Source organism: Rhinichthys klamathensis, unplaced genomic scaffold (genome assembly GCF_029890125.1).
Source record: "Rhinichthys klamathensis goyatoka isolate OS25496 unplaced genomic scaffold, OSU_Roscu_1.1 h1tg000220l_1, whole genome shotgun sequence".
Taxonomy (NCBI): Eukaryota; Metazoa; Chordata; class Actinopteri; order Cypriniformes; family Leuciscidae; genus Rhinichthys; species Rhinichthys klamathensis.
This window is the reverse complement of record NW_026606744.1, coordinates 1,093,590-1,107,679: the sequence shown is the minus strand read 5'-3', so window position 1 is coordinate 1,107,679 and position 14,090 is coordinate 1,093,590. Positions and strand designations below refer to the sequence as shown.

At 39.9% G+C, this 14,090-nt stretch overlaps 1 protein-coding gene across 1 annotated transcript in view; it reads right to left on the bottom strand.

Annotated features, from left to right (window-relative positions):
- Positions 1 to 3,191: 3,191 nt before the first annotated feature.
- The window catches only part of ehbp1 (EH domain binding protein 1), a 165,730-nt gene continuing 154,831 nt past the window's right edge, over positions 3,192 to 14,090 (bottom strand). The window contains exons 23-26 of the mRNA XM_056264310.1: positions 11,505 to 11,604; positions 10,463 to 10,536; positions 4,279 to 4,393; positions 3,192 to 3,958 (exon numbers count right to left, since the gene is read on the bottom strand). Of these exons, the coding sequence (XP_056120285.1) occupies positions 3,868 to 3,958; positions 4,279 to 4,393; positions 10,463 to 10,536; positions 11,505 to 11,604 (380 nt within the window). The 3' untranslated portion in view covers positions 3,192 to 3,867. The remainder of the gene's footprint in view (positions 3,959 to 4,278; positions 4,394 to 10,462; positions 10,537 to 11,504; positions 11,605 to 14,090) is intronic.

The window sequence follows — 14,090 nt, the reverse complement described above, 5'->3', positions numbered from 1 at the left end:
TTTTCATTTTTATTGTTACCCCGCCTCATGAATATTAATGAGTGGCTAATCCCCACTTAGAATTACATTTCAGAATAGTGTGCGTAAAGTTTAATAGGCAGACGGAGAGGAAACGTGAAAGGGAGTGAAGAAAAACTCGGCCCTTCCAGAAAAGAAACGAAATCAGCACATAGAGAGAGTCTGAGCCTCAGAGAATCAAAGAAAGCACCTTTCAAGCCTCACTTTCCCAAAGAAATGCCAATAAAATACGGTAACAGAATATCACGGAGGGCGCGGTGTTTCCTTAACTGTTTCTGAAAGGCTCAGAAGATCTTAATAAGGCTTCGCTCGGTCCTTTTGTTGATCTCACAAAATCAACTCATTCTAATTGAGGCCTGAGCTGAAAGCGACCTAATGTTCAAAGCAAGTGACCGCCGGAGGAACGAAATTACATTTTTACTATATGGGGCATCCAATCAAAGACCGGGCGGCTTTACACGTTCTTCTATAGATCAACAAAGTCATCGACAAAAGTACTCTTGGGAATAACAGAGATGCTGCTGTTAGCCGTCAATAGACGCGGGAAAACTAAAGGGAAAGTTATTGGATACTGCTTAGAAGTACGGTGACAGGGAATGCGCATATTACATGTTTATACCGCCTGTTTAAAGCACAAGTGCTGCCTGCAGCCCCCCATTAAGGCAGATTCCACCTGCCCTTAAACTATGTCCACTGACAATAATAATAATAACAAAATGTGATCCTTAAACACACACAAAAGAAATATAGGCAATTCCTGCATTTTGTCCGTTTGCTGGTTAATTCTTTCGGCCCTGATGTTGCTAAGACCCCGTGATAAACCCAGAACAAGTATCAAGTTATCAGGTTGCAAGAAGCTTTTGTAATAAGAGTATTTTGTCTAATCCCAAATTGCAGTCGAATTTTCTAAATGCTGAGCTCGTAAATCTCGGGATTAGAGGAGGCGAGAAGAGGAGGGGGAAAAGTTTGGTTTCTTTAGCCGGCAGGATGGGAGCGAGTCGGCGATGTTGTCGGTCCTTATTAAAACGATGATGCATAAAATACGATATTGAAGCTCGTACAGAAGGCTCGGTACCGTTTCCCCCGGTGTATTTTAGGACGAGGGAAGGATTTTCGGCGGTCGAGGGGCTTCGTCAAGTCCAACTGCTCAACACCTGAAGTCAGGCCGTGGACTTCAAAGCTGGATCCACAGAACGCGCGCTCTGCTCGCGCTGAGATGCTGTGCTCTCGACGCTGTTTTGGATAGCTCTTTTCTTTTTGTCTGTGATAAGAACATTTATTTTGAAAAGCTTTCTTTCATTTATTTTCCCTCCCCACATACACTATTGGTTTGAGCCTGAAAACAACAGTTGACAAAATGGACAACAATCAGGTAAGGAGGGAATTGTGCATTTTGACAATGCCACACTGCATGTGAGTGTGGGAACTAGATACCCAGATCATATATTAGATTTTTTTTTTTAATTCTCGTTTGTGTTTGAGTTTGTGAAATGAAGAGAAAATATTAGATATAGGCTATCTAAACTTTCTGATAGTTGCTTGACAGAAACAGAACATTAATTGAGTTACTATAGGCTATAGGCTAATGCAAGGAACGCATCAAATAATTTAATCAAATATTTTTTTGTTTGTTTTACAAAAAATAATAAAGTTTAAGCGTTTTAAGAGCTACTTGTAAAAAAGTGCAATAAAAAGACAGTTAGGCTACTTTAAGCGTATGGCTATTCCAAAAGTAAAATATTAATATTCCATCCCACGTTTCACGGGGACAAATCAGATGTATGCATACACACCTTGTATTAAATTAGGCATCTGAATGGACTCAAGAACAGTTCAAAGCGGTCATTTGGATATGATCACCACGCTACCGTCTCATCGGGATTACACGGACCTCGCCACAGGTCTAATGCATAAAATTATGACATGCGTTTCAAGCATCTCACTGGCTAAAACTCTCCGATTAGTTAAGGCAACAAACAAATGTCCTTTCCGCCGCCGTGTAATGGCTTGTGAGCGCCAGTAAGTGTCTCCTATTCAGAAGATTACAGTCATCTGTGATAACTGCAAAATAATAAAAACAAAAACAAAACACCCGGGGGGGAAATGGAGGTACAGTCAGACCCAACCATCAGCAAATTAATGTGGAAGTATTAGAAGGGCTAAGGGAGGACGTCAGCTGTCAAAACTTATTTTGCTCGTTAAATGGAGGATGCGAAGCTGCGGTGATGACTGTTTGGCTCAGAATTAAGTGTCTGAGGGAAAGCAGATGCTTTGGACGGAGTGATTCTGCTTTAATCTCCCTCTGAGGAAAGACCTCAAACAAAACAAAAAACAAACATTTATTTAGAAATAACCGTAAAATGCAGGGGAATTTTCGCAAAACGAACTGGATGTCCCTCTCGAGTGTCTGTAAATTGTTTTATTAATTGATATTATATATATATATATATATATATATATATATATATATATATATAAACGTCTTGTTTCGTCATAGTGCGACTTCATATGGGTTTTAAAGTAATGAGTGTCAGAAACGTCAGTCCAGTCAGAACATACGAAAAATAAAACACCATTAATTAAAGTGATTATTAAATCATTAGGTTAAACATCATATAGACAGGCAAATCTCTTTCAATAATGACAGAAGAAAATATGCAATTATTTGTAATTTTTTTTTATAAAAACGAACAGAACTGCATAAACGGCTAAATTAAATAAATGTGTTTTAAAATTAAAATTATAAGTTTATTCATTATCCGCTGAAAAACGATGACACAATTTTCTTTAGAAAAACAAGGCCAAATCCATTAGCAACACCCACAACCACACCAGCTGCTGTTTGATTCGAGTATGAAATCATTTTGAATTTTATTGAACAGTGATATTTATAGTACAGTTGAATAAATAAACCGGTGATGCTCATACAATAAAGAAGTGAAATATGTGGACAAGAAAAGCCTCCCTTCTAACTATACAATAAATATTAAAGTTTTTGAGCAAATGTACAGGATTGTGAAGATGGTTACTTTAAAAACGTCTCAAACAGTAATAAAAGCAAACAGTAATAAATTACTCTTAACGTGACTGCTTCTGAAAATAAAGTTGTTTTTTTCCTCCATGCTTTTTTAAGCCTCAAACAGTGAAATGAAATGTACAACATGACCGTCTATTTCTCTTCTCACTAAAGAAAGCTCTAAAATGTTTGGTAAACATATTAAACATAAAAAAGTCAGTAAAACACAAAATATTTTTTTTTAAATGCAACAAGTCCCCCTTCACAAATATTCTACACGTAGAAAGTTGAGTAATTAAAACATTTCAGCTCTTGTTAGAGGAGAACATGCTGATAGATTTTCTTAAAACTGAAATGTGATATGATTTTGAAACCCAATCCTATTCACAAACAGAAAATGTCCCCAGTTTATGCGCTGTACCGAAACTTTGAGTTATAATTTCCTGTAAGAGCGAATGTCTTAGTGTTCAGATTAATCTAAATTATAATGGATTTAACCATTTAGTCAGAAAGTTTTCGAAATTGTACAGCTTTTTGCATCTCCTCAAGTATTAGTTCTTCAAGTACCTTGTTTGTGAAATCCAACAAACCAAACAATAACAAAATGTTTGAATTTGTGTATGTGAAACAATAAATCTCTCTTGTATTAATGAAACGGGATGCATCTCAGGGCATTCAGCAGTTCTTCAGCCCTTACATAATAAAAAGATCAACATATGAAGATTTAAAACAACAATAATAAAGTGTATGCTGTAGTCTCTATGACACAAATACATTTCAAGACTTTGTAGCGTACACGTCATCTTGCTCCTTTGTTGCTTCGGAAATGACCATCACTGAAGAACGCACTTCTCCTCTTTCTTTGCCATCTTGCCTTTGTTCTGTTCTAGGGTTCTCTCCAGGTGCTCATCTTCCTCTTCAGCCCTGCCGACACACACACAGGACACACAGGATCAAAGGTCACACACATGGACACAGGAGAATGCCACCTGCACCGCCACCACCTATGACCTGTACTCTGTCTGAAAGGCTTCAGTGTCACTTCAGCTCTTGAAATACTCACAAGCCCTCTCTGCCTGACTCTCTCCCCCCCAAAAAAAACCACCTAAACATGCTCAGTGGCAAAGAGAATGAGAGTGACTGGAAACTTTGGCCTTTAAACCCTCCCCGAACCACACTACAGGGCCTAAAGGACTAATCCCGGCTCTAGCAATCCCACAATGCCTTGCGGCAGGAGGACTTACTCTTTCTCCTGGGCGTCCAGGTCTCGGACCAGCGCGTCACGTTTGTTGACCAGTATGACCAGCTCATCCAGCAGCAGCTGCTCTCGCCGCTTCTGTGCCTCCGTCTTCTGCCAGTCTGGTAGATGGAGAGGAAACAAGGGAGAATGTTAGAGAAAAAGCTCAGGCTGATCACTAATCACACCTCATAGCACCTTCCAACACAATCCAGGAAACGGGACTTAAAGTGACAGTTCACCTGAAAATCACAGTTCTGGAAAATCATCATTTACTCACCGTCATGTCGCTCCAAACCTGTATGGCTATCAAAAACGAAGATATTATAAAAATTAATCTCAAAGTTGTTTTATCTTCTCATCTTCTTTTCTTTTCCGCAGAAGAAATACAGGTTTCTTTTCATACAGGTTTGGAATGACATTAGGGTGAGTAAATGATGACAGAAACTCAACATTTTGAGTGAACTATCCCTTTAAAGGCAAAGACGTCATATAGCCTACTGGGTTTTAGTGAGAAAGACATCACTGTCCCGTGATAAAATATTCAGAGAAGAAAGCGTAGCCCGTACTGTTGTGGAGTTATTGTGAAGTTGTACCAGTGCACCTACAGGTTCCTGTATGGAGAGCAGTCACACGGTGGAATTCAGACAAAAAGGATCTGATAACGCGAGTGAATGCGAGGACAGTGCTTTAAGTACACCAACTGCTTTCAGACGCCTCAAAACAGCTCCCAAAGAGACGCACTGACGCATTTAAGATAGCATTAAGATTCACACTAAGAATAAATAGCAAAAAATGTGTCCATAAGTACATGATAATTCAGATTTTTTTCACTTAGACAAACATGGATTCCATAATCTGGAAGAAATGGACTTGTATGCGTTTTTTGTAATGTAATGTATGCGTAACTTTAGCAAAGGTCTCTGTGAGGTGACCTGCTCATGTCCCTCTGCCAACAACAGGTCTGAAATATCAGCCAGGCAGACGGGATCAGGCCTTACTGATACCAGTGCAGATTAGGGCCCTGCTCACAGCCAAGGGGAAGTTATCTTACCGGGCCTATTCTTCAGCCCGCTGTAAGAACAGACTGTACTTGTGTCTTTACACTGCTTTATTAGCGCTCCCTCATGCACATAGACTCACAAAAATACACGCATACAAAATCAACATCTCTTATTACATAGAGCCTCTATCAAAAAAAAAAAAGAAGAAAGATGCACATTCGGCCTTCTGAAAAGTCAATACTTGAAATAAATGTACTTCATTCAAAATAAATATGTTATGTGAAATTGCAGTGTGGTGCTGAGAGTCGTTGGTCCCGAAAGGTCTGCTCCTCGCTCTCGTTTAACCTCTCCGCCTTTGAAGTGAAGCGAGGTGGCAAAATGAACACAGTTCCAATATTTGAAAGTTATTTGGCCCCCAGCAGCTAAATGAAAGTCTTTGGTGTTCTGACACTAGGCTTCAGAGAGGGTAATGCTAAATATTTGAGAGGATTTGTCTCCGCTTTAACAAATTTGTCAAATTTGAACAAAAGCTGCAGGAAAGAAAATGAAAAAAAGGTGCATTGTTCTTTAAAAAAGCAATTTAGCTATTTGCAAAAGTGAGAAAAAATATCAAGTTTAATGCGACACAGGCCGGCCATTTCTTGTGCGCCTGCAGTGCCGTCCGTATTTAACATCCTACAGGCCTGACTGTTTATCCTGCTTCGCTCTCCATACGTTCTGTCTTTCACGACCCTCCTCTTTAATTCGCTCTGTCGTTTCTGCTACCCCTCCGTCAAAAACGACAATGCCTACTTCACAAAGACCTGCCTGGAGGGTAGGCTACGACCAACAAAAACTTCTCCTGCATGTCCCAAAGAGGTAGAGAGAGAGAGAGAGAGAGAAAAAGCCCCTCGACTCTTTACCTCCTCCTCCTGTTCCCCTTCAGCATTCTCAGCCAAAAAGCCACAGATCCTCCCCTGCACCTCCAGCAGAGGCCGCATGCAGCTGTCAATCAAGCGGAAGCGGCACCGCCCCCCTCATTAAGAAGGTAAACAATGAATATGGACGCAGAGGGACACGGCAGAGTAAACGAGCCATCGCAACTCGCCAAAAAACACTAACGGAAGCTGCTGCCTCCTCTCTTTTCCCTTGAAGAAGAGATGGATGAAGACTATTTGGAGTTGGAGGTGGTGGTGGTGGGGTGGGGGGTTCAATCCTTTTTGGATTACTCCACTCTTTCTCTCTCTCTCATCGCCCTGGGCAATCACGTTAAAACTCACATGGTCGGTGCTTATTCAGATAACCCTAACAATGCACACCAATGGTAACCATGTGAGCACTCACAACCCACAGAAGAATGCGCTGGTTCAAATCCCCATGACCCTCCTCCACAGCAAAATTTATTCAAGAGTGCAACCTGCTCGGCAGCTTCAGGAGGCACAGAGCTTCTTCTGAGAGTTCTGCTGAAAGATCACTAAACACAAACTTCACACACCCGCTCTGCTCGCTATAGTGTACGGACACACGGAGCAAACTTTTGGACTGAATGGAGTTTTTTTTTTTTTTTGGTTATAACTTTTTTTTTTGGAAGAAATAACAGGAAATAAGTAGTGTTGGAGGAATCCAGGGAAAAATGCATGATCTATTACAGCAGATTTAGGCAAGCAGTGGGCAGGCTGGGAGCGCCAGCGTAAGATGGAGCTGGAGAGAGGCCAGCTGGGAATGAGACAAAGACCAACATGGAGAACCATGACAAGGAGGGTGACGGGACGACAGTCCCTGGATTCTTACCAATCTACACCCAAACTACATCAGATACAAATAAAGTGACTATCAAAAACAAACCATATACACAATGTCTTTGAATAAATCTTTGAATCACTAATCTGCATCTTGTGTTTCTGTGCATGCATATGAGCGATGTTACTAATTTGTTTTTTTTTTTAAATGGAACTTTAAAAACTTTAACTACACAAGGTTAAAATGCTGAAAAAAGGGCGCAAATGATTTCAGTAAAATTATACAGCCTTGATATCAACTGCTGCTAACAACTGAATATTATCACCCAAATCAAATAAAAACAGTAAAAAAATGAATAAAAATAATATTATAAAAAACAAAACCGAATACATTACGACAACATGAAAAACTTGTGTGAATCAGGAGACTACACAAAAATAAATATCTATTAGTTGCTGTTGTATAAAAGTGGATATTGAGTGTCAAATGCAGAAAGCAGCGGCTAAATGGAAATGAACACAGATTTCAGTGAATAGTGTAGAATGAGAAAGTGTCGTCTCGCCTTATCTCCAGTTCCAGTCAACTAGCAATCTTGAAAGAGTTTGCAACATCATCAAAGCTGGCCATTTGATAGGATTCTCACACTGCACCCAATCAATCTGAGGAATACGGCAGCCCAGACATGTAACAAAGCTCAAATAGATTTACAAATGGGGTTGTAGGGGGATAAGCCCTTGCACGGGATTACATATTGATTTTAAACATATAAAAAAGCTTATCATATAAAACCGTAACAACAAAACTGGGGGACCTATGCAGAAATCCCTCAGCAAAAAGGAGCGTCCACTTTCAAATATAACACCCCGGAGTGCACCGCATTTGAGGAAAGAAAGAAATAGGGAGAGGGGAGGGGGAAAAAGACGAATTTGAGAGAAAGCGTGTGTGCATGGCAGGCAGATAAAAAGGGCAAAAAGGATCAATTTGGAGGCAGAGAAATAGGAGTCATGGCATATTGTGGAAGGCCTCGGCACTTTTCTTTGCCTCCCCACAGCAGAGCGCAGACTGAAGGGGTTATCGTTTAGCTGACATTAACACTCACCCTGTTTGCTCTACACTTTTAACCGAATCCTTCACGTCTTTTCAACCTGCCTTTATAATTTATAAAAAAAATTCTTTCCCATACTGGTGTCCACGGGCTTCAGATCTAATAATGTGTAATGCAACAGGCAACAAGTGCAGCGAGTAATGATGTCTACAGTATTATTATTTATAAAAAAAAAAAAACTGGTCCAGCTGGCAAAGGTTGTTCCATATGTCATGCTAGTCAGTGTTAGGCAAATTCAGATCTGAATAAATGCGTCAAAAGGAATAAATCCCTTTTAAAATTCAATTCAATTGAACTGGCCAAATTCCACAGCAAAATTGACCTGGAACTTGAATGGGAAAAGACAGGAAGATAAATTTACTGAATTGTATTAAAAAAAATTATGCATTCTAGGAAAAGAATTATTCTTCAATTATGGTTCATAAAAGATAATTTAAATTGATCATTTGAGATAATATCTATCTATCTATCTATCTATCTATCTATCTATCTATCTATCTATCTATCTATCTATCTATCTATCTATCTATCTATCTATCTATCTATCTATCTATCTATCTATCTATCTATCTATCTATCTATCTATCTATCTATCTATCTATCTATCTATCTATCTATCTATCCATCCATCCATCCATCAAATCTACAAACTGCTTTAAACACTTTTTTTAAACTTTTAAGTTTGCTTAGCCAACATTTAAAGTTTGTCTTGATAAACTTTGCCTTTTTAGGTTTCTAGTGAAAAATGAATGATGCATTTCAATTCATTTTAATTGTGCTACTTATTATCCAAATGTAAAATTTGAATTACTGTACACCTCAATTACAATTCTAACCTCAATTACTTCTTCTAGAAGTTAGAAGATAAACAACATTTAAGGACACCTTATAATGGAAAAACAAATCCTTCTTGACATTTTGTTATAAAAAATTACATAATATGCCCTAAATGCTACCCAAAACTCTCCACGACATCTATACGAGCCTTCAATATTACTCATCTCCAGGTCACACTGACTGTAGACTCTCCTCTGCACAGTCGTGGGGTCAAAGAGGGTGAGTATTTTTCTCTATCAGCGAGAGAGTGTGCACTGATACGGGAGAAAGTCTGTGTGTGTGTGAGAACTCCTCAGCCGCTACACTTCCAATGTCATCAGCTGACCAAGCAAATCAGCAATTACCTGTCTGCATTGCCTGGGCGCGAGAGCCCGTCGGGGCTCCAAATAAGAAACTGATGCACGAACCTCCTTCACCAGCAGCTCAGAACTATCTCTGACTCGCTTCAGAAACACCCTGACTCTGAATGCCAAGTGCTGGGCCTCATGAGAGAGAGAGAGAGAGAGAGAGAGAGGGAGAGAGAAAATAACTGCGAGTGATAATTCAACAGGTAGCAGTCTGTGGACTGATAGGGTTGTTACAAGCAGCAGGGACTGAATTACCACTGCCGTGGACGGACCCTGTCACCCTTGCACATCCAGACCAATATTTGGAACTCACTCCATGTTCACTGATAAGTGGACACAAGGCCAAGGCACTTCAACATCTGAACGTTATTAGTTCTCGATATCGGGCTCAGCATTTAGCGTTCAGTATCACGGTGACTCTCAGCGTGGAGGAATCTTTCAGAAACAAGACAGAAGCATGTCAAAATATTGAGATGAACCGTGTTGATCTGCCTCGGAGGAGCCCTGGAGGTGAGAAAGTGTGTGGCGAACGGCAGCATCACAATATGGGGAGCTGTGCTCTCTGCTTGGCTATTCATGTCCACTGTCAACCTCTCCGAACTAATTAGAATTGATTTATGATGGATCAGCTAGCTTATCAGGTGCAGAAAGAAATTACCATGGCTAGCCAAGGGGTGAGAGGGTCACCATCGAATTGTAAAATCAATTTGCATTGATTGTAAAAGGTTCATTTTGCGAAAGAGGACACAGTCAAAGGGATTAAACTTAACCAGACAACTTTGATACAGCACAATAGGCTTTATTTTTTTTTTTTTTTACTTTCCTTACCTGTCTGTATTACACGCACTCAAAAAGCTTATAAACATGAGCGCGTCCTCCAGCGCCCCGGGGCACATCACAGAGATTTAATATTGATGTGGAAATGACATGTGCACTTTTGGCTGTAATACTTGTGATTTTGAGAGCAAATCGTATATCTTGTGTACAATCCCAGGGTGAATTTGTAAGATTTACATTATTAAAGGGTAGTGTTTTCAAATCAGAGCTTGGTGGGCGGAGCCATGTCGATGGTGTCAAAGAGCACGTCGTGGGCAGGTTTAATTAAGCAGGAGAGGATCTTTGTCTTTCACAGAGCGCCTCTCAAATTCACCCCCAAATCCCTCTTTCACTCCCTCTTACCTTCAATCGCCAGCATTGCCCTTAATTCTCGGTTCAGCAGCTCAAAGCGTCTCTCCAGATCGTGTTCCTTCTCCCTGGGCAAGTTGTAAAAGTTCATCAATATGTTAATTACTAAATCATTAAACACTTAAAGAAACCTTTAATAAACATTGATTCGTGAACTCGCCAACACCTTCCCTACCTCACATTAATCTACTGCAAATAAGCGATACACAAACCGGAACAGAGGGGACTGAGAGCGGGGAAATGGCGATGGGGGGGGGGGATAAGCGGGCGGGCGGGGTATCACACGGCAAATTAAATTTCACCACTTTCAAATGTATTGGAAATGAGCTAACTCTGTCCCTAATAGAATTTGTCCTTCACAGCCTGTTCGGTGACTAAAAAGAAATGAAAGAAAAAGAAATTATCAAGGCCTTTTTAATTGAGCACTTAAAAAGCCCTTTTCCAGTGATATAATGTGATTAGAATACTTCAATCTGTCATTTGTGAGAGCTTTGAAACTCTGTCTCTTTCTTCTCCTCTTCTCTCTGTCGCTCTTTATACAGAATGAACAGCCACCCAGATTTCTGTACGTCTCACTCTCACTTTTAAAGAAAAGGATGAAAGGTTTAAAAAATGAACATTATCATCTTTTGAGGCAAAAAAAAAAAAAAAACTGCGAAAGCAGTTAAAAAAAGAGGGTAAATATGCGGGTTATTGTTATGGCTTCCTCTTTTAGGTGAATGAAGTCATTTTTTCAATTCTTTTTTTGGTCGATCCAATTCTCATAATGGGTGGAATAATACAGTCTTTGAAATCACATTATTGGAGACGCGTCCGTACTGATATGCCGTTTTGTCCTCTTTACGGTGGAGGGCCGCCGGGGGAGGGGTGAAAGTGAATGAGGGGCCCGACCTTCTGACTGGGCTCAGGTCTCTTGGGAAAATCATTTCAAGTGTGGGTCTCAACATATTATAGGTGTGTGTGCTCAGAGACCACAGCTTCCATTGGTAAGGGTGGGAGAGAGAGAGAGAGAGAAAAAGAGTAAACATTAACTCACAGCAGAGAGAGCTGGTTCTGTCGGCGGATCAGAGCATTCTTCTTGTTGACCAGCGTGAACCATTCCTGCATCATGGATTCCTCCTCTTCCTTATTATTCCCTGAAGACACACACAGAAAAACTTAGCACGTAAAACTTAATAACATTCTTGTCATATTATAAACATCATTCTGGACTCCCAGTGGGCAGTAAGTGGGTGCTTCGGAGGCCTGCTTCAGAAAAATACAACTAAAATAAATATCTTCAAAAGAAAAGAAGAGTACAGAATTTAACATTACAATTTCATTCTGTTTTCTAAAGACTGCTCAGAAATCATCACAAATTATTTATAGTCATCAAAAATTCCCACTAATTACACAGACACGCTAGATGTCTGTAAATATTAATTAGCCAACCATTCAAGACCTACAAATCTCCACCTTAAACCTCAATACAACAGTTTAATATCCAAAGCGGCCTTTAAACACACACCTTAACAGAGAGGAACACGCACACTTTTGACCGACTTTCTCTGAAACGGATAAGTTAAGCACTTTTCTCACACCTCCAACAAGTATAAAGTGCATCAAATGAGATTATCTGACAGGCTTTTCTCAACAGCGCAGACTGACACGCACATTAGGAAGCTATCCAGATGTGTGTTCACTACCATATTTAGCCACATATTAGACACTTCACAAGGTACTGGCATTGTCAGTAAAACAGAGATGCCTCTGGATTAGAGCAGGATTAATGAAGGCTGGTTACTTTCCTCCGCTGACTGGGATTAAAGCTTCAACTCCAGGTCTTTGTGCAGCCTCAGAGCTTCAGATCTGATCCCATCCAAAAACATGTCCTGTGCCTTAGGCCTACATGTGCGGATGCCGAACTTACAGTCGGAAACTACAGGTGGAGGCCCGTACATTGCTCAGGGGCTAAGTGTATGACAGGTAAGAAACTCAATTACTTAGTTTAATTCTAATGGCAAAAAACAGCGGTCTGATGTGTCTGCATATCTGGAGTGCAATGTATGCTACTATTCAAAAGTTTGGTGTCAGTAATATTTGAATATTTTGAAAGAAATAAATACTTTTATTCAGCAAGGATGCATTAAATTGATCAAAAGTGAAAGTAAAGATTTTTTCGTATGTTACAAAAGAGTTATATTGCAAATAAAGATGTCTTTTGAATTTTCTATTCATCAAAGAACCCTGAAAAAAAAATGGGATCCACAAAAATATTAAGCAGCACAACTGTTTTCAACATTGATGATAATAGGAAATGTTTCTTGAGGACCAAATCATCATATTAGAATGATCTCTGAAGGATCATGTGGCACTGAAGACTGGAGTAAATTCAGCTTTTCCATCACAGGAATAAATGACATTTAAAAAAAATCTAAAATAGAAAAAGGTTTTTTTTTAAATGTAAAACGGAAAAAGCCAAAGTAAGTTGATAACATTCTGGGAGACAAAGATTTCACCTTTTGTTGGTTTTGTCTGACCAAGCGATATGCATCAGAAGGTATCAAAGGTAAGCAGACACTGGGGTTTGGTAGTTTGGGCCGTGAGGTAAACCGGTTAAGTGGGTTCAGGAAGAATGACTCCGATGTCAGTATTCTGAGCATTTTTGTGACACTAATTATGTCTTTGAAGAGGGATGAAAGAGGAGAAAAGATGAAAGATCCTTTAAGCTTATGTAATCACATCACCTACTCTATGCTCCTGTGATACCTGTCTGTTTCTGACAGCATCAACAACAGAATTAGCATCTGTACACAAACACGCTCACTCTTTTTACTGATGTGAGAGGGCTTTAAGATCAACTTTTGTAGATCTTAAGATGACAATTACAGTGCCACACCATTAAATAAAGATCTGCGCATCTGAGTGATCCTGGATGACTTTGATGTGCATTTACTGTAACTGTAGTGCCAAACACAAAGACAATTACACCTAGCATTTATGGTCATATTATACTGCCAAAAAAGGTTATTTAATCAATAAAGTATTGAGAAGCCATAGTATATTGTGCAGCAGAGTGCTTGCAACCGCTTCAGTAGTGACTACATTCACATTACAGCATGACTTTCAGTGTTTTATTGCTTTAAAAAAACAGTTACTACATATTAAATATAAAAGGACACATTTTTAGTAAAAAATTATTTTGTTGAATGACATCTTTTCATCTAGATAATAAAGTTGCTATGCAACAGGTGAACAAGCCATAAATGTTACTATATCATGGATTTCAGCATGCTGTATTGATCAATCAGAAGCCAGGACTAGATATGTTTCAAAAAACAAGCGAAATGACAGTCTGTCTGTGTGCACAGAGCCATTACGAGGACGGGGTGGGGGTGACAAAAGGCGAGTCTGATGTGGGAACTTGCACCTTGGATCTTTTTTCCATCACGCTGTTGCTTGGCACCATGTGACTGTGACGCTGGTCATGTGAGAGAGACAAATCCGCTAGCCACAACAAAGCCAGCGGCTGCCCCCGGTGGGACGACGGCCCTGTCACTCACCCCCACCAAAACTCCCCAGCCCTCCACCAGGGGAGCCGCTCTCATGTCTGCCAGTGCCAGATGTGTGAAATTTTGCATTT